Source organism: Bubalus kerabau, chromosome 16 (assembly GCF_029407905.1).
Source record: "Bubalus kerabau isolate K-KA32 ecotype Philippines breed swamp buffalo chromosome 16, PCC_UOA_SB_1v2, whole genome shotgun sequence".
NCBI lineage: Eukaryota > Metazoa > Chordata > Mammalia > Artiodactyla > Bovidae > Bubalus > Bubalus kerabau.
Genome location: NC_073639.1, coordinates 75,791,510 through 75,819,492, shown reverse-complemented (window position 1 = coordinate 75,819,492; position 27,983 = coordinate 75,791,510). Strand labels below are relative to the sequence as shown.

Here is a 27,983-nt window from a genome sequence, read left to right as displayed (position 1 = left end):
ACTGCCCTCAGGCCATCCCAGGCCTTTTGAGAGTGAATGATCGGGTTGTGAAAGTTTCGAGCCCTGGTGTGTGTTCTCTCTTTGTGGGTTAGGTATTTTCTGATCCATTCTGCTATGCCCAGAGTGGAGAAAGATGATAAAAAGTACAAAAATAAAACAAAGTTATAGAGATATAATTTCCCCCAAGCAGCGGGTGTTTTTATTTTTGTTTTTTGTGGGTTTTTCTCTTTTTTCCCCAGTTTTGCTTTTTTAAAGTAGCGAATGGCTGAGTACAAAAGTGAGTTTGGGGACGCTGGAACTCCAGCTGTGTGTGGAGCGTAGGGTGGGGAGGAGGGCGGGCGCTGGCAGGCCCCGAGCCTCAGTGAGTGCACAGGCGGGACTGCCCCTGGTTGTTGACCTACAGGTCTGAATAAGAGTGCACTCTCTGGGCTCTTAAACTCAGATTATACACTCAGGTTTAACGCCCTGCCTCTCGGCGACCGACCTCTTAGAAGAGCGGCCCCGGGCGCAGTGAGCAGCGGGGGCACCCGCCTTTCTGGCCGAGCGAGGGGAGCACTGTCCACGTGGGCTGTGTCTCGTTCCCCCGGCGGGGGTGCCCACGGCTCCGGCCCCTCTGTGAGAAGCCGTGCGCCTGCCCAGGACCGCTCCTGGCCTCGGCTTCCTTGCCTGGCCGTAAAGGTACAGGAGACGACCCCTCCCCCTCGGAGGCTCCCTCCTGCGGCTTCTCGCGGTGCCCGTGGGCTGCACTGGGCTTGGTGCCGTTCTAGGCTGTCTCTGTAGCAGAGTGGCTGTGTGAGGAGAGGGAGCCTTTCATGGTGCTTGTGACAGGTGCTTTTGTTTTTCTCTTGGCTTGCTCTTCTGTCTTGTTCACTTCTCACCTTTATCTTCATTCTCATTTCCTGTGTTCGGTGCTGTTGTGACACACCGCCTTGAGCCCTTTAGTTAGAACAGGGGCGCGGTGAGGACAGGGCGCGGTGAGCCAGGGGCGTGGTGAGCCACACACGCATAAACCCTTTAGCCAGGACAGGGGCGCGGTGAGCCCGCACACGCATAAACCCTTTAGCCAGGACAGGGGCGCGGTGAGCCCCCACACGCAGAAGCGTGTCGTTCTTTAGCTAGAACAGGGGCGTGGTGAGCCCGCACGCACGTAAACCCTTTAGCTAGGACAGGGGCGTGGTGAGCCAGCACGCGCATAAACCCTTTAGCTAACAGGGGCGCGGTGAGCCCGCACGCGGGTAAGCGTGTCATTCTTCGAGACAGGGGTCTGACTGCAGGTTGGAATATTTTTGTATTTTACTTTTGGTTCTAAAATAAAAATCGGTGCTATTTCAACACACCTCTGCACTGGAAAAGCTTCGTTCTTTACGCGTGCTCTGGTGTCCTATCATCCTTTGTAGGGTGAATGCAGACGGAAGGGGACTCTGCCGCCTGTGACGTCCAGGACACGGGCTGGACGTTGTGGGGCTGGAATCTGCTTTACTTGCAGTCATGGCTGGAAATCAAACCAGCTGTGCAGAGGGCTCTGCTGGTCAGGGACGGCTTGTTCTGTAGAGCTCGCTCTCCGCAGGCCCCTGTGTTCTGTCCTGCCCCTGGAGTGGTCCCTGCAAGGAAGCATTGGTGCTGGAGGGGTTGGGTTCGGGTCTCCCTTGCTCCATTGGCACGCTGGCCACAGTCTCTTTAGCCTCGGTGTCCGGTCTGGGGCAGGATGTTCTTCTGCACCCAAGCAGTGGGCAGTGCCCTGAAGTGCGCCACGTGGAATCTTTGGGGAGGACCCGTGTGGCTGTTGCCTCCTCCCCAGCTTCAGCGAGCTGCCCGCCCCGTGTGCACGGTGATGCTCCCTGAGGGCGGGCCCCGTGTTGCCGCCGCCCAGCGCCTGCGCACGGCCTGACACGGTCGAGCCTCGCAAGGAGGTGCCGAGTGAGTGAGTGTACAGAAAACTCTATTTTTTATGCAAGGGAAAATGCTAATTGTTTGCAGTCAGTAAGGAGCGTGCAGCTGAGCAGTAAAGACTTGGAGACGCGCTGCGGGCGGTGTTCCTGCTTGCTGCTCTTTTGTCGTATCTGCCTCCCCAGTTGTGTGCTCTCTGAAGGCAGCAGTGATCCTGCACCTGGGTTAGCCCCATCCTTTGTGATTATACTCAGTGCTTTAAAAAGAAGGTGAAGTGACTGAGGACATAGACGTTGCGTGAGATGAAATGTAACAACAAGGAAGCCTGAGGCCCAAGGGGAAGGAGCCGTGGCGGCTCTTGCACGCTGCCGGCGTGGCCGCTGCACTCCAAGTGTCCCGGGCCACGTTGCGCTGGCCCTGTACACGGCTTCCCTGTGGGTGGTGACAGGGCCTCCCTTCAGCGGCTGAGCCCCCGACAGCAGTGGGTCTGTGGGGCCTGTAAAAGTTGACAGAGGAATCAGATGCGTGCAAATGCCTCTGGCTGTTGTCCGCCTCCGAGGGTGCATGTGTTCTGTTGAGGTGTTCTGTTTGTTCTGTTGGATTTCTGGCTTGGAAGGGTGCTCTGATAAGGAACACGAGTTGAAATGTTTCTTCTCTCCACTTCGCAGGGAAGAAAGGAAGGATCCTCTGTCGGCCTTGGCAAGAGAATATGGGGGGTCCAAGAGGAACGCCTTGCTGAAGTGGTGTCAGAAGAAAACCGAGGGCTATCAGGTAACTGTGTTCTTCTGTCCAGGGGAGCTGCTGCCGGCGCAGCCCGCTGAGCAGCACGAGCCCCAGACGTAGTGGGGTGTCCTGGGAGAAATAGTGCCTTCCCGTCCAGAGCAGCGGACTGCCACGCTGCTCCTGTTCAGCTGCCATAGCATTTCTCATCTAAGTCCTGGTTGAGTGCTCTGTGGAGGCCTCACTGGACTAAGAGTGAAAATACATCTTTCTTTAAATGAAGATGTTGCTTATCATGTTTAAAGTTTTCGTTCCGCTGAGCTGTATCTCAGCGTTTCCGCTTCCCCTGTGCGGGCTCTGTGCCCGTGTCGCCTCTCAGCCGGGCTCTTCTGTAGCCTGCGCTCCTGGCCCTCTGTCAGCCTCTCTCTCTCTCTTGTGGTATTATTAGCCTGTCTGTGGAAATTGAAGTATGACTGGTTTGTAATGTGTTAGTTTCAGGTGGACAGCAGAGTGATCCAGTGATCCATGCGACCCTTCTCCATCGCAGGCCCCTACTCGGCCCTGCGCGTGGCTCCCCTTGCTGTACAGCGAGGCCTTGCTGTCCGCCTAGCTTACGCACAGTAGCTCGTGTCTGCTAACCCCGCTCCTGGTTTACCCCTCTACCACTGTCCTCTGCTAACCATAAGTGTGTTCTCTACGTCTGCTGGTCTGCTTGTGTTTTGTGAGTAAGTTCACCCGTATCATTTTTGTAGATTCCACGTAAGTGATGGCATGTATGTGTCTCTGGCTTTCTTCACTTAGTACGACAATCTCTGTGTCCGTCCCTGTTGCTGCAGAGAGCATCATTTCACTCTTTTTTGTGGCTGAGTAGTACTCCATCGTGTATTTATACCCTGCGTCTTCATCCATGCATCTGTCGGTGGGCGTTGAGGTTTCTTCCGAGACATTATGCTGAACTCAGAAGTACAAATCTTAGGTGATTCCACTTATATGCAGTCCCTGAAATAGACTCTTGGTGACTGAGAGTAGCATGGCGGTTGCCGGGGCCTGTGTCACGGGCAGTCACTGTGTAAAGAGTAGACTTGCCGTCATGCATGAAGAAAGTTCTAGAAATGGATGCTGGCGATGGTTGTGCAACAGTGTGAATGAATGTACTTGATGCCACTGAACTGTCCACTTATAAAACAATCGTTCAGCAGAATAAGCAGAGCAGTAAATGATTGGGATACAGCCTGATAGAAACACCTAGCCAAGGACACGAGACCCAAACCATAGACAGTATTCATAAACTGCTAATCAGACCTGTGCGACGTCTCTCACAGGCTGTCCATCAATAGCAAAATACACATACTTCTCAGGCACCCATGGAACATTCAGAATAGGCTGTGTGTTGAGCAATAAAACAAATGTCGATAAACTGTAAAACGTTGAGACTATACAAAGTATCTTTTCTGATCACAGTGCAATGAAGTTAGAAAGTAATAGCGGAAGAAATACTTACAGCATGACATAAGGAGACTGGGGGAGATGCTGGAAAGGAGCTCCCAGGGAACGTCTAGCTGCGAGCACCGGCCTTTAGAAAGGAGAAAAATCCCGAATCAGTGACCTAATCGTCTACCTGACGAGAGTAGAAAAGGAAGAACAAACTCAGCCCAGAGCAGTCAGAAGAAGGAAATAATAAAGATCAGAGCAGAAATAACAGATATAGAATCAGCAGAGGAGATAATTGACACCAGCAGTTGGTTCTTTGACAAGATCAGCACATGTACAGACCTTTGCCTAGACTGACAAAAAAGAAAAAGAGGAGGCTGAAATTACTAGAATCTGGAATAAAAGCAAGGACTTTACTAAATGACCTTACAGAAACGAAAAGGATTAAAGGGAATACTGTGAACAGTACACAAACGAATTACTTAGCCTCGACGATTTAGATTCCCTGCAATATACAAGCTATAAAAAACTGACTCTAGAAGAAAGAAATTCTGAATAGACCTATCGCAACTAAAGGAACAGAATTAGTAATCAAAACAATTTCAACAAAGAAAAGCCCAGGGCCAGATGGCTTCCCTGGTAAATTTTACCAAACATTTACAAAGAATTAACAGCCGACTTTCTCAGACTCTTCCAAAAATAGAACGGAGAACATGTCCTCGTTCATTCTGTGAGGCCAGTATTACCCTGATTAACAAAGCCAGAAAAAGACATCACAAGAAGAGAAAACCACAGACCGATATTTCTTATGCAGAAATCCTTAATGAAGTACTGACAGAGTCCAGCGGCAAATAACAGGGCTTGTGCACCATGGCCGAGCCCGGCTTGTCCCAGGAATGCAAAGCTGGTCCAGCGTACGGAAAGGAAAACCAACACACCCTGCCACGGAGTAAAAGGGAAAACCCGTTCACGATGGACACGCTCAGCAAACCAGCTGCCCACGGCGTCTGGAATCCCGGCGCTGCCGTCTCGCTCACTGGTGAGCATGAGCAGGAAGGACGGCTCCTCACCGTCTACTCGACCTTTGCTGCACGTTCCCCCTGGGGTGGCGGTGTGTGAGGAAGGGAGAAAAGGCGTTGGAAAGGAAGAGGCAAAACTGTGTGTGTGCAGAGGACCTGAATGCCACCTGGCAAACCACTAGGATTCACAGAAAAACTGGTGGAGCTAGTGAACAAACCCCACAGTTACGGGATACATTTCAGTGCAGTCGCTCAGTGGTGTCCGATTCTCTGTGACCCCATGGACTGCAGCACGCCAGGCCTCCCAGTCCATCACCAACTCCCGGAGTGCACTCAAACTCATGTCCATTGAGTCGGTGATGCCATCCAGCCATCTCATCCTCTTTCGTCCCCTTCTCCTCCCGCCTTCAATCTTTCCCAGCGTCAGGTTCTTTTCAAATGAGTCAGTTCTTCACATCAGGTGGCCAAAGTATTGGAGTTTCAGCTTCAGCATCAGTCCTTCCAGTGAATGTTGAAGACTGATTTCTTTTAGGAATGACTGGTTTGACAACCTTGAGGTCCTATAAAAATTATCTGCGTTTCTCTATACTAGCAATGAAAACTGAAAATGAACTTCAGAATTTCCATTTATAGTAGCATCATAGAGAACAATATATCTGGGGGACTTCCCTAGGGGTCCAGTGGTTGATGCTGCACTTCCACTGCAGGGGACACAGGTTTGATCACTGTCCAGGGAACTAAGATCCCACATGCCTCTGGAGGAAAACACGGTTCAGAAGGACACACATCCCCCAGTGTTGACTGCAACGCTGTGTACAATCGCCGAGACATGGAGGCAACCTAGATGCCCATCAACAGATGAGTGGGTGAAGAAGATGTAGCATGTGTGTACAACGGAGTGTTACTCAGCCATTAAAACCAATGAAATAATGCCATTTGCAGCACCTTGGATGGACCTGGAGATTATCATACTTAGTAAGTCAGAAAAAGACAAATATGGTATCGCTTATATGCAGAATCTAAAAAAATAACACAAGTGAACTTACTACAGAACAGAAATGGACTCACAGACTCAGAGAGGGAGCTGATGGTCCCCAGGGGGCGGGGGGTGGGGGCCAGGCGTTTGGAGCAGTGCCCGCTGCGGTGCTCACAGTGGAGGAGCCACGGAGACCTTCCTGTGTAGCAGAGACGCCGCTCCGTACTCCGTGCTCGTCTAATGGAAGAGAATTTGAAAAAGAACACATACACCTGTGTGTATAATTGAATCACTTTGCTGTACACCTGAAATTAACACAACATCGATAAAGTAAAAATTTTTAAAAAACAGTAAAATACTTATAAGTAAATTTAACCAAGGGGGCACAAGGTTTGTTTGCTGGAAACTACAAAACATTGTGAAGGAAATTGAAACCTAAGTAAACGGAAAGATCCTTTTTTTGATGGATTGCAAGATCCATGATACAACAGGGATGAATCCTGGAAACATTATGCTGAGTGAAAGCGACATCAGTCCTGCACCCTGACAGTGGCCGAGCCGCGAGAACACCAGTGCCGAGATCTGGAGCGTAAGTCCATACTGCCCGGCCTCTTAGGTTTTTTCCTTTACATCGTTTTTATTGAGCTGTACTTCACATGAGACACGGCACCCATGTCCAGGTGTGCCCAGAGGCGTGTGCCCAGAGGCGCGCGGCCCTCACCACGGCCGGTCTTACAGTGTTTTCATCAACCTGAAGGGAGGTCTCGAGCCTGCCAGCAGCCACTCCCCGTGTGACGTGGGCCCCGTGGGTCTGCTTGCTGCCTCTGTCGCGTGCCTGTTCCAGACGGGTCACGGCGCGTGGGCCTCTGTGACTGCTGCTCTCATCCAGGGCCGTGCTTGCTTGGTTCATCCGCAGCGTGTGAGCCTCCGTGGGTCGCTCCCGTGACTGCGCTGAGGTCCGCCCTGTGACCCCCTGTGGTCGTCCCGTCTTCTGCTGACGGTGTGCGGTTGTTGTGGGCGTTACATATGACGCTGAGGCTTTGCGTGGACATAAGTGATTTTCTCATCCTCCTGTCCAGCTTCTTGGCTGCTGAAACAGTTTGAAATTGCCATCTGGTTATTTCTCTGTCGGCTGCTTCCCCTCTGCCATTTGGTTAAAGCCCCAAATCCTTGGTGTGGAGAGCAAGGCCTCTGGTGGTTGACCTGGCCTCTGTGTAGTCTGGTCGGCTCCTCCACCGCCTCACCTCCGCCCCCGAACCCCCCACCCTCTCACTGCGCCCCCTCCGTCTGGGGGGCATCCGCCCCTGCAGCTTCAAAGGCAGCATCTGTGACCTTGCTTCTGCCCGCCCCGCCCCACGAGGGGTCATCCCTCAGGGGCGTCCTCCCAGCGGCGCTGGAGCTCGTGCTTCCTTGCCTCTTGCATCCCGGACCCCAGTCCAGAATGCGTGCTTTTCTGCATTTCAGGGCATGTGTGGGGGGGCTCTCTGTATCTGCAGTTCATGTTCCCCGTGTCACAGAGCCCTGCCTGCCAACCCTGAGGGTACTGACGTGCCAGCATGTGTGTCTCCTTGTCCAGACTGTGAGCGCCTTATAAGGGCCCGTCTGTGCCTCCCAGCGCCCAGCAGAAGGCCCTGCACACGGCAGAGCTCAGTGGCTGGCTGAACTTGTATATCAAATATCATGGGAGACGTTGGAGGTTCATGTTCAGAATAGCAGTTCTCAAGTTTTTCTGTAAAATCCTGTGAAGACTGTGGGGAAAGCGCAGATTCCTGAGGACCAGCCCTCAACATTTCTATTTCGAGAGGTGCTTAGTGAGACTCTGAAATCTGCATTTCTGTAGGCATTGCGCTTGATCCATGGACCATGTTGTGAGAGTCGCACACAGAGTAGTGATTAAGACCTTGGACTTGAGGGTCCATAAGGTTTGCTGTTAGCTCTGCCTGTTTCTGTGTGACCTTTAGCAAATTACTTAGTCTCTCTGGGCCTCCCTTTTCCTCCTAAACTCCATTCCTGTAAAATGGAGGCTTAAGTGAGGAAGTCGTACACATTCTAGCATTTGCTGCATGTTTAATAGATTTAAAGTATTATTTTTCTGTTACTTTGTGTCGTCTTGTAACATGAGCTTTAAATTTTTCTAGACCATTACATAAATTGACTAATTTGAGATAATTAGAAAGTACTTCCCCCTAGATTATGGAACTTTGCCATATGTCAAGTTGTTTAAAAATTTAAGTAACCAAGTTGATTGAGATCATTCAAACATTAAATCAATGAGTTAACTAATGTCTCTTGCTTCCTTCCCACTTAAATTCTCTGATTCTGTGATTTTAAGGCACATTGCCTTAGGTTAAAAAAAAAAACGCAAATCAATTCTTTAAAATCCTCCATTAATAATTTAAAATTTTTTTCATTTCCTGCATACTTAAAATGCAAGAGGAAATACAATGCAAAGCAAAATGGGTCGCTGTACATAAAGAAAAGCTCTTTTCTACACTGGACAGTCTGCTGCAGACGCGCTTCCGCTTGCTTACCGTGTGGACTTCTGCTGTGGTATCTACATACGGCTTTATTTTACTCTTTGTCTGGCTTTCGTTTCCTGTGAAACTAACATCTGTTTTGCTGTTTAAAAGTCAAGTAGGATGCTGGCTGTTGTATTTTCAAGGTCTGTGAGTTAAAATTGGATATAATTTTATATGCATAATCTTTTTAAGCTGAGAGATGTATCTGATAGAGCTCCTAATTCGTCGAGAGCCATGTCGGACGTGCCAGAGCCCTTTCCTCATCTGGCCTCAGGTACTGATGAGCCTCCCCTCCCTGAAGCCCGCCGCGTGGGACACACCCGGCAGTAGCGGTCCCGCAGCCGGCAGGAGCGGGGCTGATACGTGACCGGCAGCACGCGCCTCAGGTCCCGACCGCCCTGTGAGCGGGCCTGCTGCCCGTCGTGGGCGCGGCCAGCGAGCGGGGGCAGCCTCCCCGGCCGACACCTGGCTCGCTTCCGCTCAGCCTCCTGAGAGGCTCAGCCTCCTGAAGGCGCCTGCGGTGGCCGTGGTCGCCGCTGTGATATGAGTCACTGTCCATTACACTGCACGGCCTTGTGAGGGCCTTTTATCCAACACGTTCTCCTCCCTTAAATTGCACCCCGCCACCAGCTGTTCACTGAAGTTTTAAATACGGGAATATCACCATCGGAGGGGCTTGTCAGGCTTGCAGACGCGGGCCTGAGCCCCCCCCCAGGGATCGGGACAGACGACTCCCTGAAGGCCGTGGGGTGCTTCTGAACCACTGCCCTACAGATTGAGGCTTTTCTTTTTCTGTTCTAATCAGCACCCCAGCTTGTAGACAGTCGTGTTTTAAAGCCAATTTAAGTACACAGTTAGTTCCTTAGTGCTCACGGAGAGAGGAGGTGACCCACCGCCCTCCGCCATCGCCCGTGCGCGCTGCTGCTGGGAGTCGGCGGGCCCAGGTCTCTGACTGCCCCTCCAGGGCCTGGCAGTGTGAGCTGACCACAGCAGAGGAACCAGGCAGCGGGGTAGCTCACCCTCTCAGCATGTTTTCCTTCGGTTCTAAATTTCATATCTACCAGCTTCTGTTGTACCATTGTTTTCTTGTTCTTGGAAAACCTAATTGAATACAATCAAGGAGCCGCTAAAGGTTGATTTAAGAGCTTTCCTTTGAAATCTCATTGTTCTCTGATAAAATGCTAGGCCTGGAGATGGATTAGTTAATCCAAAGACGATGAAATCACTTCATCTACTACAGAATGGTTTTAATAAATGAGCAGAAGCTTTTAGTACTGCCCGAGATGACTTAATCTCAAACAGTAAGAATACAGTTTTATTGAAGGATTTGCTCATTAGCGCGTGGACCGAAGAAGGAAAGATGCTGCGTTTCTGAGTGGAGGTGAGCGGAATCAGAATCGATGGACACGAATGGTTTCACAGGGATGTGTGCTGTGCCCTCCTTGCCTTCTAGCAATATTTCCCAATATAAAATTAGGTTATCACATACACACTAAGCCCTGTGCCAAGTCGTGTGCTGGGCGTTGAAACAGGAGTCAAGAAATAGAAAGGCGGTCCTATCTCAGGAAGCTTGTGAGCTACAAGTCAGTGACTAAAGTTCTGGGTGGACTTGTGTGTGACTGACAGATTCTCAGATCAGACTCTGCTAAGAACTTCGATTCTGTGTAAAAGACAAGTGTCATTTAAACATACATACAATACAAATGTGTGCCAGTTCGTTTCCAAGCACTTAAGGATTTTCCAGAGAGCTTTGTGTTATCGATTTCTAACTTAATTGCATTGTGGTCAGAGAACGCACTCTCTGTAACCTGAGTCGCTCTCAGATTTTTCGAGACTTGTTCTGTGGCCCAGGACATGGTGTGTAGTTTTTAAAGGCTGTTCTGCTGCTGTGGGAGGTCAGTTAGAGCCGTGGGTTGCCTGCCATCCACATCCTCTGGCTCTGTCGGCTGCTGAGTGAGGAGCGGGGGTGTCCGCTCGAGCTTGCGGGCTCTCCGTGTCTCCGTGCAGGGCTGAGGGTGTTTGCTTTGTGTGTGTTGCAGCGGTTACTTGGTACATAAATGTCGAGGATGGAGGAACTTCCCTCTGTCCTGAAATGACCTTCATCCGTGCTACTCTTCTTTACTCTGACGTGCCCTCTGGCCGATACCCCCACCCCGGCTCTCTTTGGATTGCGTTTAGCATGGGGTATGTCTTTCTAGTGTTTCTGGTAGGCAGGTAGCGCAGAACCAAGTATTGCCATATCACTGTTTTAAGTTGTTTTCGTAACAGTTGCTCTAGAGATTACAGAATGCACCTTGCCACCGCTTCCCTGAGGGTTTTCTGACTCAGCTTGGTAAACTACTGCAGGCTTGCTGCGTGCGGCCCCGTCCCCCTCTGTCCTGCGCTTGTCCTGGGTGTTGGATTTGTGTTGTCAGCCCAGCCGTGCGGCCCCGTCCCCATGCGGCGTTGCAGTTGACTCCTGTATACAGTGGTGCTGTTTTAAAAAGCCTGAGAGAAGAGAGTAATGAGTGCGACTTCTGGCGGGGTGGCTGCCTGCTTTCTGTTCTTCCCTGCCATTTTAGTCCCTTTTCCTGAATAATTGCCTTAATTTATTTCCTGGAGATCAGTCAGCTCTCCAGAGCCCTGAAGCGGTTGTTTTTGACCAGCGTGTCCAGTCCCGTGATGCTTTTTAGGAGAGGCTTTGTCGGCCCCTGCCCCACCACAGGGAAAGTCTCCCAGCGTGCTTCCTTCTGGGTTCTTCTTTTATTCCCAACTGTTTTTCACTAAGAAGCAGCAGATTCTCCCAGAATTGTATGTCCCTGTGGATTGAGGAGAGTCTGCAGAGTGAGAACGAATGGACAGATAAAAATAGCCAGACCTTCCTGGCTTCCTTTGAAGCAGGGTACAGTCAGTAGGCAAAGTAGGAAAAGGAAGTTCCCTTCGCAGCTGCATGCGTTCACTGGGAGCGAGCTGGCGTCAGCCCACATGGCCCCCAGGCCCTGTTTGTGCCCCCCCCGGCCCTGCATGGAGCTGCCCCCAGCATCTGCTGGTGCCCCCCACCCTGGCCTTGTTCATGCCCCCCTGGTTCTGCACAGAGAGACCACCCCCCAGGCTCTACTCCACACCTGGGAGCTGCAAAGGCAGCTTTCCTGCCTGAGAGGCTGGCCCCAGAGGCCCAGGTTCCCTGTGGTGCCTGTTGGTCACCCCATGGGGGGGGCGGGGGGGTGTGATGGGGGAGGGGCAGGGGGTGGGCAGGGAGGGAGAGCTGCGCCCCTTCCCACGCCTGCCCTCATTCCGGAGGCCCTGGGTCCCTGGGAGGCGCTGCGAGCATCCCTGCGCCATCCTCTCCCCTCCCTCCTACCATCGTCTCCAGTGACTCAGGGCGGGAGGCTGGGAAGGCTGGGGCTCCTGCAGTCCAAGAGGCTCCTGAGCGAGGCTCAGCGTTGCTTCAGTTTCCTCTGCTATATCTGGAGGCTTATGTCACAGGAATGGCTTCCCAGAGGTGAAAATCCAAAAGGTGCAGGCAGCAGATAAGGGTTTGATCTGAATCAAATCGAGGTTGGAAGTCTGAACTTTTTTATTGTACATTGTCAGATTGCATGGAAACTGAGTTCCCATACAGAAAGCTCTCATTGTTTGTAAATATCACCGTGTCCCAGGGTTTAAAATACTTGAACAAAGGGAAACGAGTGGCCAGATTTGTGGTCCCACCCGTTCTTTATGTGGACTCACACACTCACAAGTTCCCGCCAGTGAAGCCATGGAAACTGCTGGTCTGACTGTCCTGACCTGGTGACACGCCGTCTTCGTCCGGAGTGGCGGCTGGGCCTGGGGCTCACACGTCCGCCGGGTGCCAGCGGGCTCTGCGGCCTGGGCTCGACTCCGCGCGGCGGCCACAGTGGGTGCATGGGCTACCTCCTGTGTTGAGGGGCCCTCGGCATGCCGAGCACAGCAGCTGGAGACCAAGTTTTCCCTGAACCACGATGTACTTCTGGTGCTCCGTGGTTTCACCATGCTTTGACAGCAGCTGCTAACATGTGTTTCCAGAAATGTCAGGGCTCTAATTTTTATATTAATTGCTTAGTTAGCATTTCGATAAATTAGCTTGATCATCGTTTTAGTGTGAGGTAGGAGAAGGCAATGGCACCCCACTCCAGCACTCTTGACTGGAAAATCCCACGGACGGAGGAGCCTGGTAGTCTGCAGTCCATGGGGTCGCAGAGTCGGACTCACCTGAGCGACTCCACTTTCCCTTCAGGTGGCGCTGCCCAGCCAGACTCCCCACGGCGCACTCAGGGTTCCTGCACCGCTGAGCGGCTCGGGCAGCCCCAGCAGCCCCGGTTGAGCCCCAGTTCCCACTTTCCTAACCGGGCATGTCCTCCAGGGCCTGTGCCCTCGGGAGGGTGCTCAGGAGGGGTGGCTGTCCCCTGGCCAGGCAGAGCCTCTCAGACGCACCTGCTGAGGCTCCTCCGGCAGGAGGGGTCCATGGGGTCGTTGACTCCAGGACTCAGGGTCCCGCCCCTCGGCCTTCCTTCTGTCTTCCCATGAACTCTGCAAAGACAGAGCAGCCGCTGGGTGTGGCCGACAGCCCGGCTACCAGTGCTCGGTCAGCTCGAAGTCTCAGGAGTGCGCATGTTCATCGGAAGCCACACCTCGAAGGTCACCCCCGAGACGGCCCTAGGAATCGTGATGAGGGGCTCCCGCTCCGCCAGCCAGAGGTGCTTGCGGCCCCTGCGCTTGCCCTGGGGTCTCCCGACGCCCAGCCCCAGGCTCTTCCCGCCAGACAGTGCCCTGGGCTCCAGGAGGTTTCCAGTAAGCAGGCCTTTTTATTCTATGAGGAATGCTGAGAAATAAGAGAGAAATCAGATAAGCAATGTTTTCAAGTGCTGTGTAATTTTTTTGCTAAAAGCAGAACCATTAAATTCTGTCTGGGTCACATAATCTTTATGTATCATCTCCAGCAGCTCGCACAGTCCTCAGTTTCTTCCATCGTGAGAGTCCTTTTTCCTTTTGTGCTTCAGTGACTTTGCACAGGAGGCCAGCCTAACTGTGTGAAGGCCACAGAGGAGTCGAGGTCTGGCAGGTTAATTTCATCGCACGCGTGAGTTTAGCCTGAGGTCCGTCGGGAAGTTTGGGGTGAGCGCCCCGTTGGTGGAGGCCGGTTATGTGTGGGGGTGCTTCACGGCCGTGGGAAGGGTGGCTAACCTCCACGCGCCGTCGGGAGGGGAGCTGGGTCTCTCGCCAGCAGGCTCTTCAGTGCAGGACACGGCAGGCTGGCTGCCACCCAGCCAAGAGGGGGCAACACAGGCTCGCCGGCACTGACGTGGCTCAGGCGTGCCCGTCGGTGGCGCGCAGGAGGCATGGTTCTCTGCTCCGTCGGAGGCTCCTGCCAACACATGTCTGGGTGGACCCTGACCAGGGCTGTCGGTGGACACCTCCCTGTGGCCAGGGCTTCCTCACAGCGTGCTGGCCACAGCCCCAGGGCGGGCATCCTGAGAGGAGGACGGGTAATGGCCCCTTGCCTCTCATGACCTGGTGCAGGGGAGGGACGTGGAGCCCACGCTGATGGGCAGCAAGGCTCTGAGGGGGACTCAGGGCAGAAATACCACCAGGCCACTTCTCAGGAGTCCAGGCCATCTCTAAAGGAAATGGAGACACTACTCATGCGACGCGGACCCCAGGTGAGAGGCGCCTGGGCAGAGCCTGGGTCAGGGAAGAGGGGAGGGGCTCTTGCCGCGCACGCAGGGTGCCTGTGGGCTCGCTGGGGACCCCGCCCCCGAGCAGCCAGCACCCCGGTCAGCCCACAGGCCGGGCTGGCTCTGCTGTAGTTTAACTGCGCTGTGTTCAGTCACAAAATGCAAGACACTGGGGATGAGCTGCAAAGGTGGGAAGCTGCGAGAGCCCGTGTGGAGCCTGGGTCTGACTGTGAGCGTGGTCTGCGCTCCCCTCGCGCCCTTTAAGCAGATGTGCCGAGGTGGGCTGACCGCGGCGCAGGTAAGCGTCAGGTGTGGGGCGTGATGGTCCGACCGTACACGTGGAGTGTGCCCACAGGAAGCTGAGCGAGCCTCGGCTCACATTTGTGCGGAGCAGAAAGACGTTCCGTGATGAGAACTGTGAGGGCCTCCTCTCCACGTTCATGTGCGACACATGGTGGTGGTACGTCCCTGCTGCTGCTGCTGCGTCGCTTCAGTCGTGTCCACCTCTATGTGACCCCACAGACGGCAGCCCACCAGGCTCCCCCGTCCCTGGGACTCTCCAGGCAAGAGCACTGAAGCGGGGTGCCATTGCCTTCTGCAGTGCAAGAAAGTGAAAAGTGAAAGTGAAGTCGCTCAGTCTGGCCGGACTCTTCGCAACCCCATGGACTGCAGCCCACCAGGCTCCCCTATCCCTGGGATTCTCCAGGCAAGAGCACTGGAGTGGGGTGCTGTTGCCTTCTCCAGTTACATCCCCAGGACCTGTTTATCTCCAAACTGCAGGTCTCTGCCCTCCGGTTCCCCTCCCCCCACCCCACTTCTGGTGACCACAAATCTGATCTTTTTCTCCAAGTTTATTTGTTTGTTTTTGAAGTATAGCAGCCCCACCACAGCGGGAGGCGTATCTCAGAGGCTCGGTGTTACTGTGCGTAGTGACCGCTGCTGCTGCCCGGGCTTAGGTTTTACAGCTTGCTGACTCTGGGTCCACGTACACGCCTGGGGAACTGTCCCCGCATGGACAGACGTCTCTGTCTCCTCAGGAGCGCCTGCCCCTGGCCTGCTCTCACTGCAGGGCTTGCATCTTCATGGTTTTGTGCAAATGGAACCATGTGTGCAGTTTGGGGAGGGTCTGGCTTCTCTCATCGGGCATGACTGTTCTGAGATTGGTTTGTGTTGTTGGGTGTCAGTAATTCACCACCTTTCCCGGAGACTCGGCGTTTACGGCTGTGTCCCCGTTCGTTATCCATTCGGCTGTCGGTGGACATGGGGCTGTTTCCAGCCCTCGCTTGTTGTGAGGAGAGGCCCCCTGGACTGTCTGTGTGGGCGTGTGTGGAGGCATACGAAAGTGGTGGTCAGAGGGTCGGGGCCCCCGTCCTCCCTGGCCGGGGCTGGGCACGGGCAGCCGCAGTCCTGTCCTGCATGTGTGGTTTGGCTTCAGTTCTGCAGGTGCCTCTGAGCCCATGATGTTGGGTGTCTTTCCACGTGCTCCCTCGTGACACGTCCAGGACCCTTCTCGGTGAAGTGTCCATCGCGAGGTCACTCACTCCAGGGGAGATGTCATGCCGTCTGGAGCATGAGCCCTGCCCTCAGGGAACTTCCAACATTTGTTTTGAAACTGTATTTCCAGGCCTGTTACAGCGGTGCCTTTTCCTGGGCGGTAGGCCACCTTCGGATGACTGAGACTTGTGGGCCTGGCGTTCAGACTTCTGCACACCCCACCTCCTCCTCGCGGCCCTCAGCCTCTCTGGCTGCGTCCTGAACCCTGTTACCTCAGAAACCAACCTGTGTGCAAACTGAAACCAGGATGGGGGGTGGGGAGCCGGAGCCCCTCAGGAGGGCACAGGGCCGGCAGGCTGCCCCGCCCCGCCCCACCCCGCCGAGGGTCCCGGGAGCCACGCCCCTCTGGACGGGATGCCCTTGGTCGGTGTGTAGAACGAACCGCCGACAGACGGGAAAGAGCAGCGGTTGCTGCTGGAGGCCGTGAAGTGGGCTCCTGACCAGGTGTGTGTGCTGAGCGGTTCTGTCCCCACGTCGCCGCTTCCCTTGGGGCCCTGAGGGCGGCCTGGTCAGACAGAGAAGACCCTGGTGCTTCCAGGCCCCCTCCTCCTCACACGGCGTTCTGAGCGCGGGCTGGCCTCCCCGCCGGGCCCAGGGCTGTGGTCGGAGCCTCTGCTCTTCTCTGGTGGCTGAGCCCCGGGCCATCGCCTTGCGAGGACTGTTTCTCAGACGTAAGGTGTTTGAATGAGCCCAGGTGTCCATTCTCTGTCTTTGTAAAGTGAAAGTGAAAGGGAAGTCGCTCAGTCGTGTCCGACTCTTAGCGACCCCATGGACTACAGCCCATCAGGCTCCTCCATCCATGGGATTTTCCAGGCAATAGTACTGGAGTGAGTGCCATTGCCTTCTCCAAATTAACCTAAAAGTTCATCAATAGATTGTTGGCTACAGAAATTAGGAATTATCTGGGTAGTGATATTTTATAGGGCCATTTGAAATATAACATTAATCTGTGTATCACCATGAAAATAACTACAGTATATTAATTCAAAGATACTTAACAGTATAACTTCCTTTCAGTAAAAATACCCATCAAAGTATCAGTGATGGCTACCTCGAGAAAGGGAGATTTTTTTAACTTCATTCAATTCCCTACTACTTGTCTTTGTAAAGTGATGTCTTATTTTCACCAGCCTTCATGTTCAGAAGCTGAAACTTGCGTTGTAAAGCCCATTCGGTACTGAAGCCTCTGGATCCTCTGGCCTTTTCCCCTGGATTCTCCCTCCTTCCCTTCAGGGTGCTCCTAAGCCAGCCCTGGAGCAGCCTCTGCAGAGCCTGGCCCAGGGTCGGGGTCAGGCATGGTGTTTCCAGGCGCATCCAGCTTGCCGCGCGTACCCTTCCCCCATCCTGTGGGCGTGCCCTTCACGTGTCCGTGTTCCGCTCGGAAGACGTTTGTGTTGCTTCCTCTTCCGGCTCTCGTGCTGCTGTGAACACTCCCATGGGGACTCGTGTCCATGCTGTCTGGGGGTGGCCTTCCCGGGGCCCGTGGTGACGCTCTGTGTGCGTGGCCAGGGGTCATCCCCCTGCCCCGCAGCAGCCAGAACGGGGCTCTGGCTTCTCCTCACTGTCCCCAGCTTCTGGGGTTCCAGCTCTCAGGGCGCTGTGCAGCCCGGCGGGGGAGGCGGTGGTGTGGGACAGTTCCGGCCTGCAGTTCCCTGGTTACCAGCGGCACTAGCTTCTTGTGCTGCTGGTCATCCGTCGGCCTTGGAGACACGTCGGTCCAGGGCCTCTGCCCCTTTCCGTGTTTGCTCCATTGGGTTGTTTGCTGCTGAGTTGTAGGTTTGTGTTTCAAGGAAATTTTCAGATATGATGCGCTAAAGCAGTGGGAACAGTAAAAAAGACACACCCCAGGCCCAGGTGTCCTGGTTACTCCCCCACCCCCAGGATTCCATGTAACATCACCACTCGTTTCAACACCATCCCTGGCGGCTCAAGTGTAAAGAATCCACCCACAATGCGGGAGACCTGGGTTCCATCCCTGGGTCAGGAAGATCCCCTGGAGAAGGGTACGGCAACCCACTCCAGCATTTGTGCCTGGAGAATCCCATACACAGAGGAGCCTGGTGGGCTGCAAGAGCTGGACACGACTGAGCGACTAAACGCGCGCGCACACCCACGCACGCGCTCACACATCTGGACAGAGTTCAGAGTTCCCAGCTGAATCCGGGTCAGCCTTACGGTTGATTTGCTTGAATTAAGATCCAAACAAGGTCCGCAGGTCGCCTTTTTTCCTTTCAGTGTCTGTCTGGAAGGAACTGGACAGTGTGTCTGGTGGAGCGTCTGTGTTTGGGCTTGGGGAGGCTAGCCCTGCAACGCTGTCCGGGGGTGAATTGGCCGGATCTGCCCCTGGCTCAGGTGTTGGGCAGAAGCCCCTGAGCTGTGGGTTTGAGTCCATCTGTCCGTCCAGGCGAGGGGGTGGGGCCGGCGTGGAGCATGGTCGCCAGATGGAGCCACTCCAGCCGCCTGGCCCGGGGAGCCCTCTTCCCAGACGGGCTCCTTGGTGGCCTTCTGTCCCACACTCGACCCTGGCCTGGCTCCCCGGCGGGCGGCGTCCCGGGTGGGGTCCGGCGGCCGACGCCCTCGTGCTGTGGCGTCCCGCCACTCCTGCCTGCAGCCACTCTGGTCTTCGGGTCAGTGGGCCTGCCTCCGGGCTGCACGCTGGGGCTCCAGACCGTGGAGAGCTGTGCCCGACTGACGGCCGGCTCCCTGACCGTGGAGAGCTGTGCCCGACTGACGGCCGGCTCCCTGACCGTGGAGAGCTGTGCCCGACTGACGGCCGGCTCCCTGACCGTGGAGAGCTGTGCCCGACTGACGGCCGGCTCCCTGACCGTGGAGAGCTGTGCCCGACTGACGGCCGGCTCCCTGACCGTGGAGAGGTGTGCCTGACTGACGGCCGGCTCCCTGACCTTGGAGAGCTGTGCCCGACTGGCGGCTGGCTCCCTGGGGGAGGGCAGGCCGGGGGCACCTGGAGAGGCCTGGCCGGCCGTGCTGAGGCTCGGTGAGGGGCCTGGGGCCTGGCTGCCCTGCCCTCACAGGGCGCAGGAGGCTGTTCATCCTCGGGCCAGCGCCCGCCCCGCGTCTCCTTCCCGCCTCCGCTTCATGCACAAGTCCCGACGTGGACAGCATGACGAGCAGGCCTCCCTCCCTCCCCTGACCCGGAGCAGAGCCTGGCCAAGGGCCCGGGCAGACGTGCACGCAGCACCGCGGGTGCTCCTCCGGGGCCAGCGGGGCCTCTGCTGACCGTCACAGCAGGGGTCACTTGTCACTCAGGGGTCACTGGGGAGCCACAGAAACCGCCTCTTGCCGGCTCTCCCTCTTTGGGCCCTGCCTCTGCCCCATCCGCACCCAGGCTCTAACATCCCCAAACGCTGCCCCTGGCCCGGGCTGAGGCCTGGAGGCCTCTGGGCAGGGGCTTGTCTGTGGCTCTGTCCTGCCTCCTGTCACCGGGCAGTGTGGTTGGCGGGAGAGCCCACCGTGATGGCTGAGCTGGTGGAGGAGGCTGTGTGCTGCAGAGGCCAACCCCGCGCTCAGGCCCTTTGCCTTACTGCCTTAAACATGAAAGTGTCCATCGCTGAGGCGTGTCCAGCTCTCTGCAACCCCCTGGACGGTATGTAGCCTGCCAGGTGCTGGAGTGGTTGCCATGCCCTTCTCTGGGGGGTCTTCCCGACCCAGCAGTCAAGCCCGTGTCTCCTGCACGCGGAGTACGTACCGTCTGTGCCGCCGCCGCGAGGTATCTGGGGTGCATTTTCTGGCCCTTAATTAAAAGTCAGACAAGTGACAACGTGTTACGATGTCCCTGACACACGGTTCGTGTAGCTTGTTGACCCTCAGAACCCCCTCCCCTCCGCCAGCGTCAGTGCTCAGAGGTGGGTCCCGCCTGCTGCAGGGGGACAGGCTGCGTCTGAGGTCAGGAGAGCCGCGGGCAGGGCGGCGCCACGGGTGAGTCTACGGGAGCTGAGATGGCAGCGGGGGCCCGGGCACAGGCAGGCCAGCTGCCCGCAGGGCCCCGCGACGCTCCCGGGGTGGGCAGAGCGCCCTGTGTGAGTCTGTGCTCGGGGCTTTGTGAGCTCTCCCTTCGGCTCGTCCAGTGGCCTCTCGTGTTTGTCCAGACTTAGACTTATCTCTCACAGCAGGAAAGCCCCGAAGAGACAGCCCCGCAGGATCTGCAGTCAATTACAGCTTGTGATTACGTGTGAGTCTATCTTAGGAGAGGACCGTTCCCTCTCGGAGGGCAGAGTAGTGAGCAGGCTGAGCTGCTCCATCGCGGCGGGCTCCCCTCAGAAGGCGCGGCTTCGGGCTGCGGGGGGTCAGCTGCGGTGGGGGGTCAGGACCCGCCGGGAGGAGGAGCCGGGCTGTGCAGGCGGCCCTCCTCTGCCCTGGACGAACCGCTTCCTGAGACGAGGAGTCCCCGTCAGATGGCTTAAAGAAGTCGGTGCAGGTCGCGTGGCCACGCAGGTGGTGCCCCAGTCCTGCTGCGTCGGGGATCCCTGTCTGCTGCCCCACGCCCTCTCCCTTGGGCTCCTGGTTTAGGGTGGGCCCTTCCCTGTGTCCACTCAGGGCAGGTCCACGCGGCCCGTACGCCCAGGAGCCCCGAGCCTCGGAGACGGGGGCCGGCATGTCCCACCTGTTTCTTAGCTTTGGGGACAGCGTCATCTCTCTGCTGTCCGTGCTCTGACTGTGTCAGTTCATGTAGTGTGACTTTTCTGCCCCAAATGTGAAGAGGCGGACGGTGAGACGGAGCACAGGTGTGGTCTCCCGCCCCGTCTCGGGGCCTGGCTGCCTCCCCAGGGTTGCTGGTCAGGCCTCCGGCTCGTAGGGGCTGCAGTGGGGGTCTGGGCTTCGGTCGTTTCGATACGGAAGTTGGTGGTCGGCGCCCTGGGACCTGTGTGTCCGTGGGCTTTGAAGGCTCTGGCGGGCCTCGTACCGGGTGCTGCCTGACCGCGGGCCCAGCCGCTTCCTGCGGAGCTGGGGTCTGCCGCGCCGCTGAGGCCAGGCACGTAGGCGGCTCTGCCAGGCTGGCCGGTCGCTGGGCAGGAAGTGGGGTGTACTTCCTCCAGGCCTGCATGAGTGGCCGGGGCGTGGCCTCGCCCGTGCGGAGCTGGACACGTCGTCAGGTGCTCCCTTTCTGCTGCCCACAGGCCACCCGTGTCCTGGCTCCTGGTCGGGATGCTGCGCCCCCAGGACTGGGCGGAGGGGTCCTGTGGGGGTCCTGTGACCTGGGCCTCTGTGGGGAGCATGCGTCAGTGTGTGGGAGTGCGGAGACCCTGCTGTGGGGGCCCTGCCCCCCAGGGGCCGTGAACAGGTAGCCTCCTTCCCATCCTGGTTTCTCCCACTGGCTGCGTCCTGAGATCCCCGGGAGGTCACAGGGGCCATGGTGGTGACTGCGGGCGTCGCAGAGCAGAGGCCATGAGGGCGGCCAGCCCGCCAGGACTGTTACGTGGTCACAGTGGGGACCAGTGACACAGGGCTCCCGGGCCTCAGCGTGGGGGGCTGGCTCTGCCCTTCGCTGGCTGTGGCAGGTCCACCACAGGCTACCGCACTTGCCCCGGAGCTCTCGGCAGGTCTGTGCCCCCGTGGCGCCTCGACCTGGTTACTTCCGTCAGCACAGTCTAGGCCTCGAACAAGGCCTCCAGGCTGGATTGGCAGCCACTGGGGGAGTGACCTGCACTGGGGGAGTGACCTCCGGCTCGTCACGCCCAGCGGGCAGTTCCCTGTGCCTGCGGTCAGGGCCCAACGGTTCCTTTTGGCAACAGAGCTGGTGTCCGCCCCCCTGCGGCTGTGTCAGGAGCCCCGCCCTGGGCCCCGGGCCCCGGGCCCCGGGCCCCGTGTGGGGTCAGGAGCTAACCGTCTGCACAGGGGTTGGTGGGCAACCTTGGAGCTCCCTGCAGACACAGGGCAAGCTCTGTGACCACTGCTCAGGGAGCCGGGTGCGGTGCCCCGGGCGTCCCCTAGGAGGGCGGCCCTGAGACAGCACCCAGGACGTGCCAGGCTGGGGGCACTCTCTCTTTAGTTCACGGCATTCTCATAAAGCGTGTGAATTTCCAAATGTAATCGTGAGTTTCTGCTTCAAAAGCATTCTTGCCAATAAGGGTAAAGGCTACTTTCTGGCTGACCTGCTCTGTCATGTGATAAGATATTCTAAGGGATGTGTTGCGTCTGTAGTTGGGAACAGTGCAACCTGGAGATGGAGTTGGGTACTTGTCGGAGCCAAGCTGACCCTTGGACACGCGCTGCGGGGGCCTGCCGCCCGTGTCGTCGGCTCTGGGTGTCCCCACTGCAGACTGGCGTCCACGCCCTCGCTGTGAGGTGGGGCGTCCTGTGAGTCGTGGGGTGCGGGGCAGCTGGACACAGCTCTTCCTAACACAGAGTTGCTGCTCCCGTGGCCCCTGACACCAGCTGGCCCAGGCCCAGGCCCCCAGCCCACAGTAGGGGCTCGGCCTGCCGGGACTTGAGGGCCTCCACCCCCTCCACCATGACCTGAGGAGCCCAGGGGGCGGTGTCACTCACGTGCTTTCTTCCTTTTCTGCAGAACATCGACATCACCAACTTCAGCAGCAGCTGGAACGATGGGCTGGCCTTCTGCGCCCTCCTGCACACCTACCTCCCCGCGCACATCCCCTACCAGGAGCTCAACAGCCAGGACAAGGTGCCGGCACGCGGTCGAGGAGGGGGGCGCTTCTGGGGGGGCGGGGGTTGGGCTGCCGGCTCACCCCCTGGCTGACGACGCAGGCTCAGGGCTTGGCGAGGAGAGTGGTCTGGGCAGCACCACCCACGCCAGGCCAGGCTCCTCCCCATCCTGCCGGGGCCAGCTCAGTGCAGTTCAGTTCACTCACTCAGTCATGTCCAACTGTACAACCTCATGGACTGCAGCACGCCAGGCCTCCCTGTCCATCACCAACTCATGGAGTTTACTCACACTCATTCATGCCCATCGAGTCAGTGATACCGTCCAGCCATCTCATGCTCTGTCGTCCCCTTCTCCTCCCGCCTTTAATCTTTACCAGCATCAGGGCCTTTTCCAGTGAGTCAGTTCTTCACATCAGGTGGCCAGAGTATTGGAGTTTCAGCTTCAGCATCAGTCCTTCCAGTGAATATTCAGGACTAATTTCCCTCAGGATGGACTGGTTGGATCTCCTTGCAGTCCAAGGGACTCTCAAGAGTCTTCTCCAACACCACAGTTCAAAAGCATCAATTCTTCGGTGCTCAGCTTTCTTCACAGTCCAACTCTCACATCCATACTAACCACTGGAAAAACCATAGCCTTGACTAGCGGACGTTTGTTGGCAAAGTAATGTCTCTGCTTTTTAATATGCTGTCTAGGTTGGTCATTTTTCTTCCAAGAAGTAAGCGTCTTTTAATTTCATGGCTGCAGTCACCATCTGCAGTGATTTTGGAGCCCAGAAAAATAGAGTCAGCCACTGTTTCCACTGTTTCCCATCTATTTGCCATGAAGTGATGGGACCAGATGCCATGATCTTCGTTTTCTGAATGTTGAGCTTTAAGCCAACTTTTTCACTCTCCACTTTCACTTTCATCAAGAGGCTTTTGAGTTCCTCTTCACTTTCTGCCATAAGGGTGGTGTCATCTGCATATCTGAGGTATGCAGGAATATTGATATTTCTCCTGGCAATCTTGATTCCAGCTTGTGTTTCATCCAGCCCAGCATTTCTCATGATGTACTCTGCACATAAGTTAAATAAGTAGAGTGACAATATATAGCCTTGATGTACTTCTGTCCCAATTAGGAACCAGTCTGTTGTTCCATGTCTGGTTCTAACTGTTCTTCTTGACCTGCATACAGGTTTCTCAGGAGGTAGGTCAGGTGGTCTGGTATTCCCATCTCTTTAAGAATTTTCACAGTTTGTTGTGATCTACACAGTCAAAGGCTTTGGCATAGTCAATAAAGCAGAAATAGATGTTTTTCTGAAACTCTCTTGCCTTTTTTGAAGATCCAGCAGATGTTGGCAATTTGATCTCTGGTTCCTCTGCCTTTTCTAAATCCAGCTTGAACATCTGGAAGTTCATGGTTCATGTACTGCTGAAGCCTGACTTGGAGAATTTTGAGCATTACTTTGCTAGCGTGTGAGATAAGTGAAATTGTGCAGTAGTTTGAAGGTTATTTGGGATTGCCTTTCTTTGGGATTGGAATGGAAACTGACCTTTTCCAGTCCTGTGGAAAGGGATTCGATCTGATAGAGCACCTGAAGAACTATGGATGGAGGTTCATGACATTGTACAGGAGGCAGGGATCAAGACCACCCCCCAGAAAAGAATGGGCTCAGTGCAGCCGAAGCCTTCTGCTGCCCCCAGTGCCCCACCTCGGGGCCCCTCATGCTCTTCAGATGACTTTGAAGACCCCCACAAGGGGAAAACTATAAGTGTTTCTTATTAGCTTTGGGGGTGTCCAGGCAGCTCAGGCCGACCCTTGTTTGGGGGTCACTGCACAGCTATGAGGGCAGGAGAGGGGCGGGAGGGCCCGGGGCGGCGGTCAGCGCAGCAGGTGTGGGCGGGCTGGTGGCCCTGCCTGGCCTGCTCACGCACCTGTCCTGCGGCTTCTCTTCCAGCGGAGGAACTTCACGCTGGCCTTCCAGGCGGCCGAAAGCGTCGGCATCAAGTCCACACTGGTGAGACCTCACCCTGAGGGGGTGGCTGCCCGGCAGGGCCCTGCGCCAGCTGCGGGGACTCCCTCGGGAGGGTGCGGACGCCTCCTCCACGCTGTGCACCCTCTGCCTCACATTGAGCACCCGAGGACGGGCCCTGAGCTGGGTGGTCAGGGTCACCATCGGAGGCGCACCCCAGCAGCCCGGCCTGTGCCCCAGTGGAGGGCGGGGGCCCAGAGTGCAGGGCGCCTGGGGGTGTGGTCAGGGTGGGGCGGGGCTGCCCTGCTTAGGGCAGACTGTTCCTGTGGGGGCTGCTGCCTCGTCGGCAAGTCTGACTTCAAGGGAGAAAACGCTGCATCCAAGTACAAAGCCCGCCCCCCCCCTGCACCCAGAGACACACAGCTTAGGGTATTCGCAGAGTGAGGGACCCCCCGGGGCCAGGTCAGGAGCCCCCAGGGCTGTCCCCAGTCCCAGGGTGCCCACCACCTGCCTGGTAGCAGCTGGTGGCTTTGAGTGAGTGTCTGTGGTCGTGTTTACCCTGCAAGAGTGTCTGCACAGAGTCTGTAAACGTCTTGTGAGCTCACAGAAGCATGTAGCTGTGAGTGGCTTCTGTTCGATTGTAAACGTAGAGACAGAAGTTGCGGTTATGCAGTGGTTCCGTTATCTGGAAGGTTCACGCCACGTGTAAAGTGCTGATGTCTAAGAAGCGCGCAGTCCCTCACCCTGATAGCTTCCCGTTGCGGCTCTTCCACTGAGCACACGCGTGCTCCTTCTCCCCGTCCGGCTGGCCCACACTCGCCTGTGCCCTGCACCCCCGGCTCCCCGGTGGGGGCCTCCCGGGGCCGGCTCACAGCCCAGGTCCCCGCCCACTTCCTGGCAGCATCGCCCGCACGTGCAGGCCCTGGGGCCTCCAGACCACGGCTGGGGGCTGTGGGGTGCACATGCGTGGGGATGAGCCCTGTTGGGCCTGGGCGGCCGCAGGTACCCGGCGGGGATGGAGCCGCGTCCTGCCCTCTGGCGTGTGACAGACGGAGCGGGGCCCGGAGCCTGCAAGCCGCCCAGGCTTTAACGGCGTGTCCTTCCCATCAGGACATCAACGAGATGGTGCGGACCGAGCGGCCTGACTGGCAGAATGTGATGCTCTACGTGACCGCCATCTACAAATACTTCGAGACCTGAGCACCCGCGGCCCATCACCGGGGCCAGCGCCTGCCGCTCCGTGCCCGGCGAGCTTCCTGCACCCGGCCGCCTGCCCCGTGGGGACTCAGCCCGGGGCACGCAGCTTCCTGCGCCCGCGGCTCCAGGGGGCACCTCAGCCGCCCACCTGAGACCCGGGGTCGGGAGCCTGCCAGGACCCGCCCGCCCCCCGCCCCCAGGCTCCCGCTCGCAGACATGTTGGCTGCCCTCCAGCTCCAGGGGCCTGGAAACGCGGTGCCGGCTTCAGGGTCCTGACAGAGGAGTCCTCCACAAGCAGTTCTTGAGTTAAAAAGTGTTTTTTTCTTATGAGCGATATTGGGGGGAAGAGCGCCTGTTCTCTCAGTACCAAAGTTAAATCGTTTTACTAAGCATAGTGATGAAACAGCGTCCGGACGTGAGGCGGTGAAAGCCAGGACCAGCGTCACGAGAAACAGGAGGAAAAGCTGAGTGAGCCGAGGCCCAGACACTGCGACTTCAGCCCCTGAGGCGCTTGGACATGGCCTGCCTCCGGCGGGTGGACGAAAGTGCCTTAGCTCTGCAGTCCGGGCCGGTGACCAGCTTCAGCCCGTCCTGGGGCCCCGGAGCCGCTGGGGTGACCCGCGTCCAGAACCCGGACTGACACGGGCCCACAACCCCGGGGTTCAGAGCGAGGAGGCAGCCGGGTGCCGCACATTGCGGCTCCATGAGGCGGGAGGCTCTGGACCAGGGCGCGGACGGGCCTCCAGGCGGGCAGACGTGGCGGGACGGGCCGCTGGCCCCGCTCAGCAGCTCCGCCTGGGGAGGCTTGGGCTGAAGCGCCGTTGTCAGCCGTGAGCAGCGCCCGGCCGCAGCCCAGGGGCCCCCGAGGACGCCTGCCGGCCGCCCTGCCAAGCCTGCCCTTGCGTCGGCCCTGCAGGCGCTGCTGGGCCCGCCCGTGGCCGTTGGGGAGGAGGGCCGCCCTGCACGTCTCTCCGCTCGGCTCCTCCCCCACGCTCGCGGCGGCCTGCGTGCCCGGCCTGTGGCTGCGATTGAGCCTATTAAGCGGGGACCGCTTTCCTGACCGGTGGAGACCTCCCAGGGTCTGCAGGCCGCTTGCTGTCCCTGGTGGCGCCCGCTGCAGGGCCCTGGGGTGGGGGCCCCGGTGTCCCCAGGGGAGGGCCCGGCTTCGGCCCAGGGCTGGTGGGGCTGCAAGGGCTCTCCCGGGGGCCCTGCTGCCCCTGATGACAGCCCATGTAGCCAGGCCCTCGGTCCACACGGGGGTCCCGTGAGGAGACTGCAGGAGGCCCCTTGGGACTGCCGGCTCTAAGGGGCGGTCTGGATGGCCTGGTCCCGGACATGCTGCTGGGCCCAGCCTGCCTGCAGCCAGGGTGCCAGGGGCCGCCTGCCTCCTCCCACCAAGCACAAGCTTCCTGCAAAAGGACCCGGGGGCTTTCTCTTGACAACAGGATTCTGCTGACTGGATGATACCCTAAATTTTGTTGTATTAAATACTCTTGAATGTATTAAAAGTGTTGTAACACATCGGCTTGGGCTTTTCTGGGTCTCCGTGAACAGGACGCTCACTGCTTCCAGGGTCTGGCTGTGCAGGGAGGACAGATGTGAGGAGGTGTCCCGGGGCCCGTGGGGGGCCCGGCCGTCTGCCTGCGTGGCGGGGGGCACGGCCTGGGCAGGCGCTGCTCCGCTGGGGGAGGGCGCCTTGAGGCTTGCTGGGTGTTTTCAGAAGTGTATCTTCTTGGGGATATCTTGAGAATGTATAAAATTATAAAGAAACAAAGCCAGCTGTACCATCACAGCGCCCAAGCAGTCAGCCTTTCTTCCTCGTGTGGAGGGGCTGAGCGCACAGCCCAGCCGCACCGTGCCTGTTGGTGCCGGGCAACGTGGGCATCCCTCCCGGGCCCACAGCCCCCTCCCCACGTCAGAGCCTCGTCCGGGGAGGCCCGGAGCCCCCTCTGCTGCTGCCCTGCCGGGGACCATCCCACAGCAGCCAGAGACGGCACTGCACGCAGGCCCTGCTTGAGGCAGCAGGAGGGGAGGCACCACCCTGGGCCCCGGGCGGCGGGGGGCAGACACCCCTGCTGCCATGCCAGCCTCCTCCACGGGGCTGGGAGGTGCGGGGTGCCCCGGGCTCCGGGAGGCCTGGCTGTCGCGGAGCTGGGAGGTACGCAGCGTCCCAGGCTCCGGAGGCCTGGCTGTCCGAGGTGGCCCCTCGGTGGGGGCTCCGAACCTGCAGGCCCAGGATTCTGTCAGGGGCGAGGAGGGTGAGCAGGGTTCTTACTGGGGCCCAGGTCGCTAGGAAAGCACTGATAAGGTCAGGACGGGGCTCTAGGCTTCCTGGTTCTGAGACCTGCCCTGTGGTTGGGAGCCCTTGGCGTCTGGAGGAAGGGCCAGGAACTGGGGGGTGTGGGGGGCTCTGCCTGCGGGCTGTGCCA

The 27,983-nt window shown here is 57.4% G+C and overlaps 1 protein-coding gene across 6 annotated transcripts in view; it reads left to right on the top strand.

Moving 5' to 3' along the window:
* Positions 1 to 27,075, top strand: part of SPECC1L (sperm antigen with calponin homology and coiled-coil domains 1 like) — an 86,493-nt gene extending 59,418 nt beyond the window's left edge. For 4 of the 6 annotated variants that reach the window (XM_055549714.1, XM_055549711.1, XM_055549712.1 and 1 more), the window contains 5 exons: positions 456 to 678; positions 2,556 to 2,658; positions 22,308 to 22,424; positions 24,343 to 24,402; positions 25,468 to 27,075. In XM_055549714.1, the coding sequence (XP_055405689.1) occupies positions 456 to 678; positions 2,556 to 2,658; positions 22,308 to 22,424; positions 24,343 to 24,402; positions 25,468 to 25,502 (538 nt within the window). In that variant the 3' untranslated portion in view covers positions 25,503 to 27,075. The remainder of the gene's footprint in view (positions 1 to 455; positions 679 to 2,555; positions 2,659 to 22,307; positions 22,425 to 24,342; positions 24,403 to 25,467) is intronic. The other 2 variants (XM_055549715.1, XM_055549713.1) reach the window with 1 other exon arrangement.
* The last annotated feature ends 908 nt before the right edge of the window (positions 27,076 to 27,983 follow it).